We start from the raw sequence: 18,169 nt of genomic DNA, 5'->3' as shown, positions 1-18,169 counted from the left end.
CAAGCATAATGTAGCATAGAGGCGCACGGGGGAGTTGAACAAACATAAATTACCATGGAATGGGACAATTTCAGCCTTAAGCAAGCCCAGCCTGACACTGTAGAACTCCTGGGGGTAAACATTACTTCCATGTTTTCATTTTCATTACTGTATCATTCTATGACATGACACCACCCCAGCCATTCCTCCCAAATATATATATTTTCAGAGGACTACCAGGTTGTTCGCTGTTGCTGAGCACAGTGTGGTCTCGCCTCCTAACAATGTGTCAAACAGTTGATTTTAAAGCACCCTATTTTTTCGGCTGTGTCTCTGATCAACTTATTTTTCAGCCTCATGAAGGCACTGGCACTAATTTGGTCCTCATGTCGAGAGACAACAGCAACAGGCTCCAAATGCAAACTCCACACCTAGAATAGACTCAAGACCTTTTGTTAGCTGTCTTGGACTAATGATGAAAAGGCTCAAAGCTGAAATAAACAGCTGAGCAGCCAACTGTCCAATTACTTTTTCTTCCCTAAAATTGGGGGACTGTGAATAAAAAGGGTCGCAATTCTACACGAATCCCCCGATATAAATGAAAATAACCTCAAAGTAAAGCTGACAGACTGCACTTTAGCCTCATATTCATTGGATTGTTTCAAATCCAATGTGCAGAAGTACAGAGCCAAAACAGCAAAAACCGTGTCACTGTCTCAGGACATTGAAATAGAGTCAGGGTTAAAATTTTAGTTCCGTCACAATCGCCCTGGATGTTTCCAGCGCACTCCCCACTTTGGCCCCACGGTGCACTCACAGACGCCGATCCTCCTCCTCCTGCTTGCGGCGCTGTTCCTCCTCTTCGCGCCTCCTCCTCTCCTTCTCCATCTCCTCCTGGATGCGTCTCAGTCGCTCCATCTCCTCCTCTTCCTGCTTCTTCTTCTGCAGCGCCGTCAGCAGCTGCTCGGAGCGCTTGACCAGCGCCTGATGCTCGTGGTCTATGTCCATACGGGTCATCACCGTTGCCTGAGGGAGGACAGAGGCGTGAGTGAGGTCGAGACAGGGCTTCGTTGAACCCATTCAGCGTTGCTCAAGCCCACGTTTCTGGCCACATCCCCAAACAAATCCCTGTTACAGCACTTTTATAGGAAAGCATGACAATGGGAAGGCACAACATAGCACACCTTGGCCAGTGCATCCACATAAAACATAGGCATAAAACTAGTTGACATTTGGATTCTGTTCAGGTTAAGATACCCTTAACTATTATATTATAATTATATTATATTATATTAGCACACAGGGTGCTTTGAAATTCCTCTTCAATGAAATCAATTAAAATGAAAAAAGAAAAGCCAGCACTAGTTGGTATAGACATGGACTCATTAGTGAAAATTCATCAGTAAAAACTTGCAGATTTTGAGTCTTCACCAGATTTTTCAAAGCTACGTGGAGTGGATAATTCATGAGCATTAAGGCCTGGAACATACTTCAGTACTGAATGATGGAGGCATGTGAGGATTCTATTCTAGAGTTGAATCAAAACCAAAATCGGGTTCGCGGCTAATGAATATTCATAAGCATCTGCCTTTGACAGACCTCCTTTAGGTTCAACAACACAAAGGCGGCACAGTCTGTGTTAAGTGTGGACTTTTGGATTTCTCCCTAGATGTCGAATCCATCCCTGTTAAAACAGTCTTACAGTCTTTCGCTCAGTCAAAGAGCTACAAATACAGGACTAAAATGAAAACTACACTGACCCAAGTCAAGATCTCAGAATTATGCAGGAAGTCGCTCTGATCTTGGATAAACAAACAGCACATGCAAATGATCAGAAAGACAAAGGCTATTGCGTCTGAGTGTACACAACATTCATTCTTCATTCTGATGTTGAAGAGTCCATTCCATGATGGATTATAAACCATTAAATCTATGAGAAAAATGTAAGGTCTAAGTACCAAAATGCATGACCAAAATCCTTCATGAGATTAATGAAACTATTTGAATTCAGGACACATAAAACACTACATTACAAAGGGAGTGAATTACACCAGCTAACCAATTAATAACCAGAAATGCCTAATTAACCTTTATGAAAGTGGAAATTTCCATGTCATAGAATTCAAAACATAAATTCAATTGCATGGCTTCTCTTAATATGGGTATTGTACATATATTAATGTTTGTTGAAAGCTACTTTTCAAGCAGTTCTAAATAAAATTCACTCAAACTTTTAAGGCATGCACATTTTTTTCAGGCTCTTGTTTGATGAGGTATAACATATTGGAAAAGAGTATGTTGGCTGTAACAAATTGTTTGGACATGCATTCATTATGCAGTAAATACAGCTGCACTGGCAATTCAAACATGCTTCTTGAATATCAATGAAATATGTGCTAGTCTTGAAGGTGCTCCCTGGAATAGAGGAGGATTAAACAATCTATATTTGAAAAAAAAAAAAAAGAAAGTTTCTTTATAAACTAGCAGCACGCAGCAATTACAGGGTCTAGCACGAGCAAACCAAACCAAAAATTTCATGCAAAACAAAATCCAGTGTTTGTGTCGAGGAATACTTTTTGTAACATTAATGATAAATAAACAATACTTAAAAATCTTTAGCATCAGAGTTAAAGAGTGGAGGAATAGAAAGTATAAACTGCAAATTACTGTTAACAGCAAAATATGCTTACAGCGTATGATAAATATGAGGGCAAATAATTTGGAGACATGTTTCAATCTATGCTGCGTTAGATATGTTCCAAATTCCTTTTTTGATCTCATTTGCATAATATAAAAAATTGATTAGCTTACTAAGGTTTTACATAGTTTCTGTTTTTATGTAAAACCTTTAAAGTTGAAAGTCAAATTAATACATCAGTCGAGCTGCATGATGATTTGTAAAATTGCCTCAGATGAGATGTAGTTTTACTAAAAAAATCAAAAGTCTAATCCAATATTTGGCCCTTGAGACAAATTTAATCAATTTGGGAAGAGATAGTGCATCTATGGACGTGTTGTGCCTTTGGGTCAAATGGGGTAGGAGTTATGCTCATTTATAGAATTTAATTTTCAATTACCTGTTTAGGGTTAGTCATTATGTGGAACCTTAATATGGCTGTCAGTTTCTATCCCTGAGCCAAATTCGTTTTGTTGTGTGAGGAGGGGCATATGGACTTGTGACTGTATATTGAGTCTTACGGGTTACTGGTAAGAGTAAAGTGTTAGGGGGGACAAGAGTTCCATGCTTCCAGAGCTTTCATTTGCAATCATGTGTTCCAGCAACACCATTCAACCAATTCCCTCCATATTATAATATTATTATTATCCATATTATGTGCTTGACAAACTCCTCTGCAAATGGCAGTTGCTCTCATAACCGTATTTCCAACCTGGTGGAAGGAAACCAAATAATAATAATAATAATAATAATCTTTTTTTTAAGCCAAAAGGATTTCCAATTGGGTGATACTTGGATCCCTAACAATATGTGATATTTTTTGAAGAATTTTCAAGTGTTTTTACACTGTGGAGTGAAAACAGAAATATTTATGTATTTCTGATGAAGGCTGTTCAACTGAATACATTGGTAACTTTCCATTTCAATTTCCTATACAGGCATACAACATGAATTATTAAAGACTATATATATATATATATATATATATATATTTATTAATTTTTTTTAAGTACAGAAGCATGCTTTATTTTTTAAATATATTCAATGTTACATAAAACCTTGAAAGTCCATTGATTTGTTAAGGTAGTGTTGTTTTTGAGACCAGTTTCAATAGAGCCACTTCAGTCATGTAAATAACTTCCAAACTCATAATACCATGCTGCAAATGGGAAGAAATTATGTGGCCATAACTATATTTTCCAAGTAAAAAGTGCCGCACATTTAGGGATTCTGGGAAACCAACCAAAGGCTCAGCCTGTGAAAGCATCCAGTTAAAAATAGTCAAAAATAAAGAAGGTAGGAGCTCATTAGTGTTCCCCGCACCTTGATCTTGGCCATGAGCGCGTCGATGGAGGCGTCGAGCTCCTGGATCTGCTTGCTCATTTCCTGTTTGCCCTCCTTCAGCCCGTTCACCACCTCATTAAACTTGTCCATCCTCTTCTTCAGGTTCCGCACCTTCACCAGGCCGTCGATGCTGCCGCACAGAGAGATTGACCGCTCAGGAATCAGGAATTACCGTGGCAACAACAACTCCCGTAGCATCAACAAAAAAAAAAAACAACAACCTCAAAATGAAAAACTTTCAAGACATTAGCTAAGAGCCTTTAGCGTCAAGCCCTTATCAGAGACAGCGAAACAGCAGCGGGAACGGACCAGTGGCTCGATTGACCGGTGGCGATTAACACGCGGCGTGCTAAGCAGCACGGGGCCTGTAGGGAGAAGGCGGAGCGAGCGCGGGGGGGGGGGCGGGGACTCACCGCGGCTTGTGCTTCTTCTTGCATAGCCACATGCGCACCGTCTTCTGCATCTGAACGCAGGCGACCGCCCTGTAGTGGATCTTATTCTTCACTGCGGGAGGGGGGAGACAAGACGGGAGGGCGGGTTAGCGCGCAGACGCCGTAGCCCGGGTAACGGATCCGCGCGGAAGCGGTTCAGCGCCGTCCGCCGTGAGCGCGCGGGCGGGGAAAAGACGGCTCGCCCATTCCTGACGTCCTATCGGTTCCACGGCTGTGTTGTGAGTTTTAGCCTCGCTTGGGGATATTTGGGGGAAGGGGGTGCGTTGACGGAGAAAAATGAGGAGTTGGCTACTACAGTGTTTGTCACAACTGATGACAAAGTATTATAATGTTATGCTTTTAATAAGGGACGCGGGGGCTACCAGTGCTGACAGTAATACCTCCCAATTCAAACTCAAAAGTTTTTGTGAAAAGTTCACTTTGTGAACTGCCAAAGAAAAGGTAATGCCTTCACAGGAAGGGAAGTTTCAACTGACAGTTTCCAAGTTTCCAAAGGTGTCTCAGTCTGACTGTGGGAGCCAGAGTAGACGAGGAACACATCTTGTTTAGGGGTTTAGGGCTCCCTCATTTAAAAAAGTAAGAAACTTTATCTCAGAGGCACCAGTAATCCTCTGTGGAACTGGCACACGGAATGAATCAGTGCCGCGTGAGCCCCACTGCGCTTCTGTCATCGCGAGAGGGGGCGGGGTTACGTACGCTTGATGACGGACAGCGCGCCCCACTGAACCTTCTTCCAGCGACTGCAGATCAGCCATTTGTTGACCCGTTTCACCAGCTCGGCCAGATGGTCTGGATCGGACTTCATGATTTGGTCAAACTCCGCAAACTGAAAGAATGGGGGTGGGAGGCAGAGATTCATCAAAGTCATGAAAGAAAGAATGTGAGAATGCGTGAGCATGAGAATGAGTGAAACGGAGTGTAGGAAGGAGGAAGTTCCAGTTCCTTGTACACTTCCTCATCAAACAGCAGGTCATCTCATTATAGACCTCTCACATCACACTTTCCCTATGACCATAAGGAGCTTTTTTCTTTTCTTTTGCCAACTCCATCTGTTGGGCTAGGGCTATTTTTGCGTCCTGTTTCCACTCATTTAATATCCAGATTTGGGCCTCGCTATCAGTGGCCAAACCCACTCCAATAAAATGGATAATGACTAAGGAGCCTGAAGATACCATTTCATAAACATGCACAAGACAGACAGGAAAACGGGACCTTACCTTTCCAGGTCTGAAGAACACTCTGGTCAGTCCAAACTTGTAGTCATGCTCATTCAATCCTAGTGCTTTGAACAAGGCCTGAATGGAGATATAACAGAATGAATGACAGTACAGCGAAATGACAGGCGTGTAAAATGGAGGTGAGGGTGACAGTTAGCGAGGGGCAAGAGAGAGCGTGGTGGACCTTGCAGAAGAGGCGTGGGTCCAGGCGGGTCAGCTTGGGAGGCATGTACTGTTTGTACATGTTGTAGAGCTCGTGGAAGGGGGCGCGGGAGGGGAAGCCACCCTGCATCAGGTCCAAAACAGAGACCATTCCTGGGGGTGGGGTGGGGTGGGGGGGGGGGGCAAGAGTCAGTGCACTGATATTCATAGCAAAAACCAATCGCAACATGTCTCTCCCTTTCTGTCACTCTTATACACACACACACACAGGGCCCACATTCAACCAACATTTACCCTTACTTTTGACTCACAATAAAATATAAGTATTTGTAAAGAACAACAATAACACTTTAAGTTTAAGTAAGTTTCATGTAAGATTTTTAAGTAAGTAAAAGTTAAGGAAGAATTCGATTGACACAGGCTGCATACACGGCAAATGGAAAAATGAATAATCAATAAATCATATAAATTACAAACCAAAGAAACCATTACAGAAATAACGCTGAAAATCAAATATGCTCAAAGCACGTTCATAAAATCTAGGCTCATATTGGAAATCGAGCGGGTTTCTGGGTTACTCTCCCAGCACGAGTAACAGATTTTTATTTTTTTCATATCCAAGTCATATCGAAATATTTACTGCACAGCAGGACGAAGGGAATCTCACAAAAACTGCAGATCTTGACCATGCCAAGCAATGGCCATTGGTGTGGTTTTTAATCATGACTGTCTTTGTAAGAACCAATGTGAGACATTTGCTCTCAGCCTGTGTTCCATTTCATGAAGATCACGAAGAACCTTGTAACCTGAGCTGCAGATACTACAGAGGTGAGTTTGTACATTGAAAAACAGCACAGGTACAAGGACAAAGGCCACACTGTGTCTGACCGTGGCATCTCACATTTACCTTGCACCACACTGCATTGAGTACTGAAGGGCTCCATCTCGCAAAAAATCCATAGAAATTTCTGGCTGATATAACTAACTAAAAATGCGTTCATGGTAGGAAATTTGCCCTCACGAAGCGTGGGCGGCCTGATTAGCAAACTGAATAAGCCCAATTATTTTCCAGACAATGCAAAAACAAAATGGAGGAAAAAAATTAACTTTATGGTTTCTGGTGCAGTGTCATCAGATTTGTTTTAATTGACAGGTCAAAAAAAAAGGGGTCTTTATTAGTCTGTAAATTGGGCCAAGCAATTATGCAAAGCTGGCTACGGCTTGATAACCACTGTAATATGGTCTACATTATCATTAGTTTAAATTATTCATCAGTGCAACTACTACCAATCCAACAAGTAGCATTCCACGCAAGGGCTGCCAAGATATTGACGCTCATCTAGAGCGATGGCACTGTGATTGGCCCACACAAACCTGAACACTGCAGCTGTGACAGGATCTGTCCTCCTTCAAACTGGTGGCTCACCATCTTCAGGTTGGGCTTCACACAACGAATAAAGCTGGAACCCTTTAACATGAGCAAATAAAGCATGCATTATCACAGGGCCACTCGGCTCCAGGCTCTGCGGGCCACAGTGTCTGCAGGCATTTGCCCAAACCATGCGCTACTCCACCTGATTTCACTAATGATCTGAACCACGGAGTTAAATCAGTGAAATCTGGTGGTGTAGTGTACGGTCGAAGCAAATAACAGCAGACACTGTAGCCCGCAGGACCTGGAGTTGAGTAGCAGAGCATTAGCAATTTGATAAATAGGAGATTTCAATCGGCGAGGAGAAAGAAACACGAAGTTCAGGACATTTCTTGGCTAGACGCTATGTCATTGAGTCAGAAGAGAGATCAAATCGATAGGTCTAGATTAAATTGCAGAAAACTAAAACTTCCTGGAAACAACAAAAACAACAAAGGCAGATACTCACTGTGCTACGGAGTTTGTCCAGTAGGAGGTTCAGCTGGGTCTGAGAGACAAGGCAGATTGTGTTAGCTGGTTGGCCTAACTGCACAGCACACCAAAAAAAACATGCTTACTTAAGACTATTCATCCATCTGCTGTCAGCATCCAAACAAAATCCAAACACAGACACAAAAAAAACAAAAAAAAAAACGCAGCCAGCAGATTTAGGGTATCATATTTACAACAAAGACAAGGACCATTTGTTTTCCTTTCATGCAAACGGTACAGCTCCAAACACTGACGATGCACTGGGACGGATAAACAAACAGGAGCCGTGCATTGTGGGTAACAGACAGACAACCGCTTACAGACAGCATCCTCACGAGACCGAGCACATCAAAGGGCTCACACAAGGATGAAAAGGATATCAATCATTGTTTTGCCTGGCTAGGTTTCGCATTGCTCAGATGAATGCAATACCTCAATTTTCACTCATTACCACAAGGGGAAAATGCCTTGAGACTGCTCAGGTTACGTCTGTTTGAGACTACGGTAAAAAGCCTGTATCGACCTCGTATTAGCTTATTGGATCTTACTAAAGCTCTTGGTCATACGTCCATACAAATTAGTTGACCGGTCACGAAATAGAGAAGTCTGAGGGGAAAAAGGTTTCAGGGAGGAAGCAATTTTTTACAAACCCAGAGGTAACTTGATTCAGTTATCAAGAAAAATATGGTCAAACTGAACTTCACCTATCATTGGAAAAAAACAAAAAAGAAGACTTTAAAAAAAATTGTTGTTCATGGCGCACAGCGACCAACATTTAGCTCTTAATTCCGCAACTCCCAACGGATGAAAATGTACGAATGCTTTAAGTAAAAACACAAACGCGTCTACTCCTTTACTTCTCCTGCGATAGAAGAGATGAAATATAGGCTAGTAGGCCAATTTATACATGCCAAACTCACCCACACGCAAAAAAACTACTCGCAGACAGCAACATCATTTCAGAGATTCTGTGATATGTATGGACATTAATGAATCCATTTTTCATGTGAGAGCATTATAGCCAGACTAACAATACATTCAAAACTGACACCAACACGCTACAGACATAAACGCTTATTGAGGGCATACATTTGACGGTTAACGGGCATATTTTTCATCCAGCCTACATCAGGACCTTGCTTTGCAGAAGGGCATGAGAAAGCGCACCAGTCTAAGACAGCTCATGCCTTGCCATTAAGAGTGTATGCTTTGCAGTAAACATTTTTACTCTGAAATTAAACTGCTGGTTCTGTGACATGTTATTAGTGGGTGGCTGAACAGAACTTTGCCTTAATTACAGTCATTAGTCTGTAGTGCTCCAAAGCTCTAAATTAATATTATGCAGGGCAAAAAAAACACCCTTTCATCACAGATAAAATCCAAATTATTGTGCTTTCCACACACAAACAAGATCAGGATGAGCTGATGTAACGGTCTCACTCTTGCACAAGCTGAAACTACCTAAAGCTCAGCGATTGACGTGTCTGTTGATGGCTTTTGCGGACAAATGAAACACAACAGTCGGGACGTAGCACACAGGCAACACTAAGGGGAAAACACAAAAAAAAATGGGGGACGGTTAAGTGACTGGAGAGCAGAAGCAGGTACGTTGGCTTCTTTTGATTGAGAAAACAACAGGAGATGAGTTACCTTCTCTCTCTGGCTGATTCTATTTTCATCATGACTGATTTTACCGCCCTAAAGCCTTGTCTTTTTTTTCTGTCTCTGTCTTTCTCCCTCTCATTCTCTCGCTAGACATCCTGAGCTGGGTTTATCCAGATTAAATGACAGCTTTCTTAAGGAAAGGATGGAGAGACAGGAGGAAGAGGAGGAGGAGGAGGAGGAAGAGGAAGGTGTGGAGAGAGGGAAAACAGTGGAAGGGAAAGGCATTAACATGAGCACAAAAAACAGACAGAGGACGCACACTCCACAGAAACTGAACCCAACACTGATTTACTCAAACTAATCAATTGCATTATGCATGCTAAAATTACAGTTCCATACACTGACTAAATACATTCAACAATGCAATATTCACTTAGCCATGTAATTAATGACACATATTATAAACACTGAATTCAGAGTGAGACTAAATGTGGATCCATTTTCTACCTTCTTTATCTTCAGTAAGATGCAATTCAACGCCAGAGACCAGAGTTAATACACTGTTACTTTTTATGGGTGCACACCAATCTGTATCAGTTTGGCTCATCACCCAAGAATGAAAACACACTGGTTTTAATACATTTTTAATGTTTATGCATTTTTAATGGTTTTTAGTTTCCAATATTATGGACCCGTGTAGAAATTTTATGAAGTTTTTTTTTTTTGTCATTTTATGAGGTCAGTTAATGAAGTAATTTTTATAGCGCAGAAATCATGACAGAGCTGGTTGGGCAATGCAAATATGAGTCATATGGGTGTTTTTAGAAGTGAAAGGGCAGTAATCTTGATGCATGCTCTGCTAAACTCCCAGATGAGTATTTAATTGCTCATTGAAACCATCGGAAGGTGGCCCTCCCACAGATCTTAAATGAATAAAAATGACTCAGACCAAATAAGCTCAGTTACTGCTACACGGAAACAATTGAAAAAGCAAAAGAAATACTTGTATGGACCTGCATTCAGCAGGTTAAACACAGCTTCCGTCACATCTCATAAATGTGAGATGTGTGTTCCAGACGTTAGCTTTGAGGGTACTCATAAATACGAGGAAATACTTCACACTGTAGCTACAGTAAGAGGATGTGAGCTAAAACAAATCATACCTTATCGTGCAGTATGCATCATTTTAGAATAATGGGCTAACTTTGCAAAAATGATTGCTGTAACCAATATCTAGTTATGTGAAATACCAGAGAATGTTAGCTCTCACAGTGCCTTTATACATAAAGGTATCTGTATTAGCGCTGGAATACACAGAAATGAGTGGGGAAATATTTAGACGAAAGTAAAATCTTATAAAATTATTTTGTTATGAACACCTTTTATTAGCTTGAATTAAAATTAAAAAAAACATTTAAAAAAGTATTACTACTGCCTTACATTTGTTTTTGAAATTTAAACGTAAGTAAGTAAGCAGACGTTCCACCCATATGTTATGACTGCAGTGTACCGATAAACTGCGCTTGCATTCCCCTCACCTTGAATTTGTTTCCCACGCTGATGAAGTTAAGCTTCCCGGCCTTCTGCCTGGAGTCCTTGGAATTATTTGAATTTTCGAAGAGTTCTCGAACAAACCTGTCCTTAGACTCGCTCACCAGGCACTCTAAGGACATGTGGAGGGCGTCGTTGTTCTTCTCCACAAACTTTACCTGAAGACCAACAGAGAGGTGTCTCGGGTCACTAAAGCCACCCAAAAAGCATAATACCCAAGCAAAACAAATCTGCGAGTGCAGGCATAGGGAACGCTAGGGATGATGTTATTCATAAATCTAAAGGTTCGGGCAAAATTCACTTTTTAATATCAAATGCTATCCATTGGGCTGAACAAACCCGATTCACATTCACTCATAGCCCCGAGGGCATTACCACCGAAAATTTAAATATTCCACGGGAAGAGTTGTGCTAAGTGACACGAGAAATGAATCCAGCGAAGGAAACGATGCCAAAAAAGTTGTTAAAAGTCGTTTTAACGGGGGGGGGAAAGACAGGTCCCCGAGTTAAGCTAATGAAGTGTGCACAGGTAAGACGATCTCATCGCTCTTCCTGTCAGATGTACCGTTTCGTAGCAGACAGCTCCGGCAAAGTGCCTGATGATGAAGCCTTCGTCGTCCCGCACGTTCCTGTGCACCGTCAACTTGGACTTTCTGGGCACCTGAGGGGTGGAGGCAGCCATCTTGAGCCAAAAACCATACAGCCTAACGTACGAACACATGAACACTGCAGATACACCCACACACACACACACACCTTGCTTGCTAGCTTACTGACACTCATTGGCAGTTAAACACATTATTTAAATCCACAATGAAAAACATACAAATGGTATTCAACACAAAATATCTGGACGCCAATAGCTTTGTTTGTTACCATGTTAACATCTAATGTAATCTCTCTTTCTCCCATTTCTTCCAACAACATGTATACACTTAACTACACCCCTTTTCACTCCTCTCTTCCTTTTCTCACTACCAGGCTGACAGAAATGATTTCAAAACCTGTCTCTGAAAAATCCTAAATACCGCAGTGAGACAAGCATTGGCTTTTGGACCGCTCCTGCAGTCAGCGGTCCTCAGCCCTGCGAGGCACTGAAGCCCTAGATAAAAGCAGAGGTGCGGTCCTCACGGTCAGGCGGAAGTGGTCCTTGTGCTTGCTGTGCACGGTCTCTGTGAAGTGCTGATCGGTGGGCTGGGGTAGACGGGTCTCCTCGTCCAGGATGTCCAGGATGCCCACCAGTTTGGCCTCCACCAGGTCTGTGGGTTCAAACCAGGCCCGTAAGCTGAGGGTACTGAGTAAAAGGGGGAGGTCTTATGCAGAACAGTGATTCAAGACACACGCGCATCCAACACCGAGCATTTAATTAGCCTTTTAGCATTTATACAGCACAGGCCTGAAGAAAAGCATGTTGTGAAAACTCAGATATAGAACGAAATAAATGTCAGGCTCCTGGCCTTTGAAGAAAGCAGAGCCTGCCTCCCAGACAAACGAAGCACAGCAAGCACAACACGCAGTTCAGAGCAGGACATCTCGACCCGTCAATCAAAACGCGCATTTGCATTAAGGGACGACAGCCTGTCAGCCGCGACGTGGGATATGTTTTGAGGAGAAGGAACAGCTCTGAAACCAACGCTCCAGCAACCACGCAAAATGGTGACAGAGCCAAAATGGCTGAGATGGCAAAGCTCACGAAAAACACTCACCCATGTTTCATAATTAAGATGACTCCCGTTTGTCTCGGCGTAAATTCTCGTGCAAACTGTTAACGGCCCACTCTCTACAAACAGCTGGCTTTCTCTGTTCCAGTTTAACTGAGCAGACGGAGTCTCGCTGACTCATGACACTGCAAAGTATCGCAGGCCCGAGACAGCCATTATAACTCTCCAGGAGCCAGGAGCAATTTTGCGCAACAGATTCAACATCAAGTTCATTCTTCTGCTAGTTTTTTTTGCCAGAGGATTTGCCCGAATACCTTTCCCGTTACACTGCGAACATAAACAAGAGGGCGCAACTGATGCTCCTCGAAAGGAATGGCTGTTGTATTTATGTTGAAAAAGAAGGTTGTGAACGTGTTGACAGACATCACTGCCGACATGGTCTGTGGGCGTGTGTGTGTGCGTGAGTGTGTGCGCGTCGGTGCATGCGTGTGTGTATGTGTTTGTGTGTTGCGCGCGCGCATCGATTTATGGATTCATTTACTGGTTTTCACACCGCCCCTTTTAGTCTGCCGCTCCGTACCTCCCTCCCTCCCCCTCCCTTCATCTCTCTCTCCCTCCCTCCCAGACCCATCATTCGGCCGTTCTCTCCGCTTTCAAATCCCCCAGATTACGATCCCGGGGCCGCTCGCGGTCAGACGCGCAGCCGAAAGCGTCCGACTCACAGAACTTCTAAACCCCTCGCGCGCGGCACACCTCGCGGCTTCAGAAGGCAATCGGGGGTCTTCAAGAGTCACTTTGAAAAGTGCAAAAAGAGTCTGGCGCCCAGCAGGACAGCAGAACATCGAGGGAGGGTGGGAGAGAGGGGGGAGTGGGGAGGGAGGGTGGGTGGGAGGGTGGGGGGAGTGAAGAGGGACAGAGGTTGGGAGAGAGATGGGAGTGGGGAGGGAGGGAGGGAGAAAGGGAGGAGTGGGAGAGAGGTGGGGGAGGGGAGGGAGGGAGGGTGGGAGAGAGATGGGAGTGGGGAGGGAGGGAGGGAGAAAGGGGGGAGTGGGGAGGGAGGGAGGGAGAGAGGGGAGAGTGGGGAGGGAGGGAGGGAGAGAGGGGAGAGTGGGGAGGGAGGGAGGGAGGGAGAGAGGGGAGGGAGGGAGGGAGAGAGGGGGGAGTGGGGAGGGAGGGAGGGAGAGAGATGGGAGTGGGGAGGGAGGGAGGGAGAGAGGGGGGAGCGTGGAGGGAGGGAGGGAGAGAGGGGGGAGCGTGGAGGGAGGGAGGGAGAGAGGGGGGAGCGTGGAGGGAGGTAGTTTAGCAGTTAGCGCGTTAAGCGTGTGAGCGGGAAGCAGCGGAGACGGACCTATGCAGTCCTGGTTGTCGACGTAGTGAACCTCGTTGACTCCCAGCCCCTCTTTCTGGTACAGCTCCTGCTCCTGAAATCGCACACACAAATTTCCCATCAGCACCTCGCCGCTCACTAATTCAACACAAGGGACTCTCTCCTGGCACCGGTACACCGTCAGAGAAATACATGCTCCTCTTAGCGGCTGAAAATTAATAAATGAACGAAAAAATAAATAAATAAATAAACAGCGACTAAATAAACAAAAGCCTGCCGGCCCTTTGTTTATTGTATCTTTATTATACCGCAAATTGTTCCGAAGGACATCCGTGAGGGAGAAACGGTTGGAGCATCTGAATTCAAATGAATATTTATTGGCCTGTCTGATGTCTTTGTCTCAGGTAGCCCCATGAATGAATTATAGAGCAGCACTGGAACATATCAGATCGGGGAATTAAAGCTTCTGAACCAGCAGGCTCGCCAAAGTTTGTCGTTGCCGACAGACTTTTTTTTTTTTTTTGCGCGCGCGTGTGTTCGAGAGCAACCTTTCCGAAAAAAGGGCAACGAGATACAAGATTGCGGAGTGGAGCGGCGCATCGCGGTGGATTGGCGGTAACGAGGCCCGGGCCACGCCCCCGGCATGCTCACCTCCTTCAGGATGCGCTCGTTGAAGAACTGCTGCAGCTTCTCGTTGCAGTAGTTGATGCAGAACTGCTCGAAGCTGTTGTGCTCAAAGTACTCTGAGGAGACATTAAGTACAGTGTATTTCACCAGTTGACAGTACTGCCCCAGAAACAATGGTTCGCATTCACAAAACATTTCTTAAATCATTCTTACTTTTGTTCTTAAAAATGTTCCTACGAAAAAAACAATATGTGATTCATAACACGTGTGCAGACCTGGATTTGTGCATATACCAGGTGTATGAGATGATGAAATGCTGACTGTTCATAAATTTTATGCGGAATCCTGTTCATGTGATTAGCATAAGAAAACAGCCGTGAACAAACACAGATAAGAAAAAAAAAAGATGCCGAATTGTTCGTGGAAACGTTCTTGCACGCAGTTTATGATCAAATACGATCGTACGCATGTTTCGCGAATGATGCCCAGTGTGTGTAAGTGGTGTGTCCCGCACCAAAACAAAATCATAAGATGGTTTGCTGTTGAATGGGGTGTGTGGTTTGGAGGACTGTGGGCGGGGCGGGTATACTGACCGAACCCGGCGATGTCCAGGACCCCGATGAAGCTGGAGGAGGTCTCGAAGGGGAAGCACTGGTTGACTCGGGTGACCACGTGGTCGAAGAGGCGGCTGTACACCGCCTTGGCCAGGGCGTCCCGCGCGTTGTTGGCTTGCTCCACCTTCAGAGGCACCCTGGGGAGACGGGACAGGAGCACGAGGCGTCAAAATAAAAGCGGGTCCCGGCTCTAGCCAAGACCGGAGCGCGCCGCTTTCTCCCGCTGCCACGCCCATGCGCCGAATTCATCGGAGACAGAGCAGCCCCCCGAAATGACCCAGATATCCCAGCTGGGGGGGGGGGCTGAAGACAAACTAGCTTTAAAAACACTCTTTCATATCAAAGACACCAGAGCAAAGGCACACCAAGTGTGCATTAAATACCATCCTGGCAGGAGAGCCACGGCCATGGAGGCAATTTAATGATGAGCAAAGACAAAAAGGGCAGAACGCAGGGAAGAAAGGAATATTTTTAATCCCAAACGCCCTGCTAATCTCCCCCCACCCAGCTCTGCATCCACCACTGCATTTCAGCAACTCAGGACACCACAGCCCCAATAAGCCTCAATGTTTAGAACTCAGCAGACGGAACGATTATTGGATATTTGCTTCATACTCATTCAATAAGGAAATAATTCTCTTTAGTTTTTCCACACAGACTAGCTACCCAGCAATGCACAAAATTTCATTGGGGAAAATTAACATTAATAACTTTGCCTGTGATGAAGACCGCCATTTAGTTGCACAGTGCAGATTACTATATGTGTAATAATGTCGCATTTTGTATATTCTTATTGAGGTTATTTTTCTGCGTTTTACAGTTAATTACATCTCATAACTCATACTAAATAGTTTTCAATTGACATAATGCGGTCTCATATTTTAATCTAAATGGGGCATTTCAATCACATGGCGTGCTGTCCCTACTGTGTAGTGCTTTGTCTTGTACTGTTTAATTGCACCTTTCAAAGGAATTAATACTATAATGTTGAAGACTGACAAGAAAATGAAATGAAAATTATTTTTAAAATATTGCAACGTCTCTTAGCTCACCTACCCCTACCTTTTCACATCTCCCCAGGCTTCCACCTGCAGGTATGTTTCATTTCTATGCCCAACTCCAGGTAGCACCCGCTCAGTAGCTGAAACTTCACCAAATCAACTTCACCAAATCAAAGTTTTACCAACAATGCAGCATGTATTAATTAATGGGACCAATCTAACCGTAGGCCAGCCTGAGCAAAAACCACTTGCGGGTGATTGGCTCATTTCCATATTTCTCACACCTGCCACATCACCAGTTTGCACTGAAGCAGATTTTTTTAGTGACAGGTTTTCACTGCTCGGCGCAAAGACGTGAGCGTTCTTTACTGCTTTCAGCAGGAAGGCTGTCACGTTTCCCCGTGCGAGCCCAGTCAGGGTGAAAACGTTTAACGACTACGCCGTCTCAAACGAAAAGGGCTAACGCCATTCTGCCGCCGACTAATTTTAACAGAAGCTTTCCCCCCCCTTACGCAACCTGTAAAAATAGACGCAGGTTCAAATCCCCCCACCGCCCTCTTAAGTCTTTCAGCTGCTCCGGTATTGTCGGCCTTAATTGGGCGCTACGCAAACGCGCTCCAAGGTAAACAGAAGCCAGCTGACTCTTTGTTTGAGGCGCGAGAGGCGCGCGTTCGCAGACGACAATCTTGGAGCCGACGCACAATCTTGGAGGCGGCAGACATAATCTCCGAATTAAGGGAGTAAGGAGGGTGGGGGCGGGGGGGCAACAAACTGTCAACGCGCGCTAAGCTCCCCGCGGATGACCCCGGCGACTGTCCCAGCGCGTTCGTAACCGGGCGGGCCGGGCGCTTCGCACTGGCGCATAAAATCCGGGGTGAGACCCTCGGGTGCATTTCACCGCGTCCTGCCAAAGCAGAGCTCGGCACCGGATGAGGATTCCGTCGGAAATGCGATCAGTCAGGCGGCCGTTTACCGGGCCCTTTGAGAACCCTCTCTCACCGCTCCTCTGACAGCACCGCCTCACTCCGACGCCTTTTTTTTCCGCTCCATTTCCTCCCTTCATCTTCCTAAAAGTACTCTGTCACCGATGCCGCGGCGCGTTTCATTCCCCCCATTTGTATAAAAACGAGAGGGGATCGGACAAAGAGGAATTAAAGATGGCACCGGTACAATCTCGCTGTGCTAAAAGGCAGCTAGGCCGCATTGCTTTGCTTAGAATGGAAGCGCCTTGCAATTGAAAATAATGTAAAAATTGCTAACAAAAAAAAAAAACACATTAAAAGCGGCGGGTTAAAAAAATCGCGAGGGGTCGATGCTAAAAGCGCGTTTTTGACGGCGGGAAAGATGGCGGGAGTAATGGCGGCTCTTAGCGCCGGGGGACCCGTTTCCGACCGCCGCGAGCCGCGAGCCGCACGCTCGTTTTCACACCGAGCGACGCCTCGTCGGCACTCCGCCGCTTCCTGCGCCAGTGTGAAAGCGACTGTGAGTGCGAATCTAACCGCATCACCTGCGGTCCAATGGCTCATCACGGAACCTTTCACATAGCCAATGGGGGAGGGGATTAACTCTTCTCCTGTTCAGAGGCTGTGGGATATACTAGCTGATACTGGAAAGCATGTATTCTTATGTTACATGTTTATGGTGATGAGAGTACAAAGTACTCAAAAGAAAACTGGAAATAGAAACTGTTGGAAACATTTTAAAAAATGATTGACATTTGATACTATGCATTCCATAAAATACCAGTTCAATCTACTAAAATACAGTGAATTTTATAGCTTCCCTCATTGGCTTTGAGCAGAACAAAAACACACATCTCTCACACTCTCCCTGCCATGTACGCGCAGTGACGCGCAGGCAGCGGGCGGCCTTACTTGATTGCCGTTCCTTTGGCGCCCCCTGCTGACGTGAGCATGACCCTGGTGGTGAGGCTGACTCGCAGGTCATCCTCGTCCAGCCCGAGCAGCTCGGCGCAGTATTCCAGAGACTGGCTGGACTGATTCTTCAGGTTGCAGCCGCCTGACAACACACACACATACACGTATATTT

At 44.8% G+C, this 18,169-nt stretch overlaps 1 protein-coding gene across 8 annotated transcripts in view; it reads right to left on the bottom strand.

The window, feature by feature from the left end:
• The window catches only part of myo6a (myosin VIa), a 66,915-nt gene that overhangs the window by 15,912 nt on the left and 32,834 nt on the right, over nucleotides 1–18,169 (bottom strand). For 6 of the 8 annotated variants that reach the window (XM_035423102.1, XM_035423104.1, XM_035423105.1 and 3 more), the window contains exons 12-26: nucleotides 17,995–18,139; nucleotides 15,099–15,256; nucleotides 14,530–14,621; nucleotides 13,900–13,972; nucleotides 12,022–12,149; nucleotides 11,456–11,551; nucleotides 10,878–11,048; nucleotides 7,712–7,750; nucleotides 7,206–7,299; nucleotides 5,854–5,984; nucleotides 5,670–5,747; nucleotides 5,149–5,278; nucleotides 4,414–4,504; nucleotides 3,980–4,130; nucleotides 797–1,005 (exon numbers count right to left, since the gene is read on the bottom strand). In XM_035423102.1, the coding sequence (XP_035278993.1) occupies nucleotides 797–1,005; nucleotides 3,980–4,130; nucleotides 4,414–4,504; nucleotides 5,149–5,278; nucleotides 5,670–5,747; nucleotides 5,854–5,984; nucleotides 7,206–7,299; nucleotides 7,712–7,750; nucleotides 10,878–11,048; nucleotides 11,456–11,551; nucleotides 12,022–12,149; nucleotides 13,900–13,972; nucleotides 14,530–14,621; nucleotides 15,099–15,256; nucleotides 17,995–18,139 (1,786 nt within the window). Of the gene's footprint in view, nucleotides 1–796; nucleotides 1,006–3,979; nucleotides 4,131–4,413; nucleotides 4,505–5,148; nucleotides 5,279–5,669; nucleotides 5,748–5,853; nucleotides 5,985–7,205; nucleotides 7,300–7,711; nucleotides 7,751–9,396; nucleotides 9,530–10,877; nucleotides 11,049–11,455; nucleotides 11,552–12,021; nucleotides 12,150–13,899; nucleotides 13,973–14,529; nucleotides 14,622–15,098; nucleotides 15,257–17,994; nucleotides 18,140–18,169 lie in introns of those variants that run through there. The other 2 variants (XM_035423110.1, XM_035423109.1) reach the window with 2 other exon arrangements.

Source organism: Anguilla anguilla, chromosome 6 (genome assembly GCF_013347855.1).
Source record: "Anguilla anguilla isolate fAngAng1 chromosome 6, fAngAng1.pri, whole genome shotgun sequence".
In the NCBI taxonomy this organism is placed as follows: Eukaryota; Metazoa; Chordata; class Actinopteri; order Anguilliformes; family Anguillidae; genus Anguilla; species Anguilla anguilla.
Note: the sequence above shows the minus strand (reverse complement) of the source record. Positions and strands in the feature narration are given on the sequence as shown.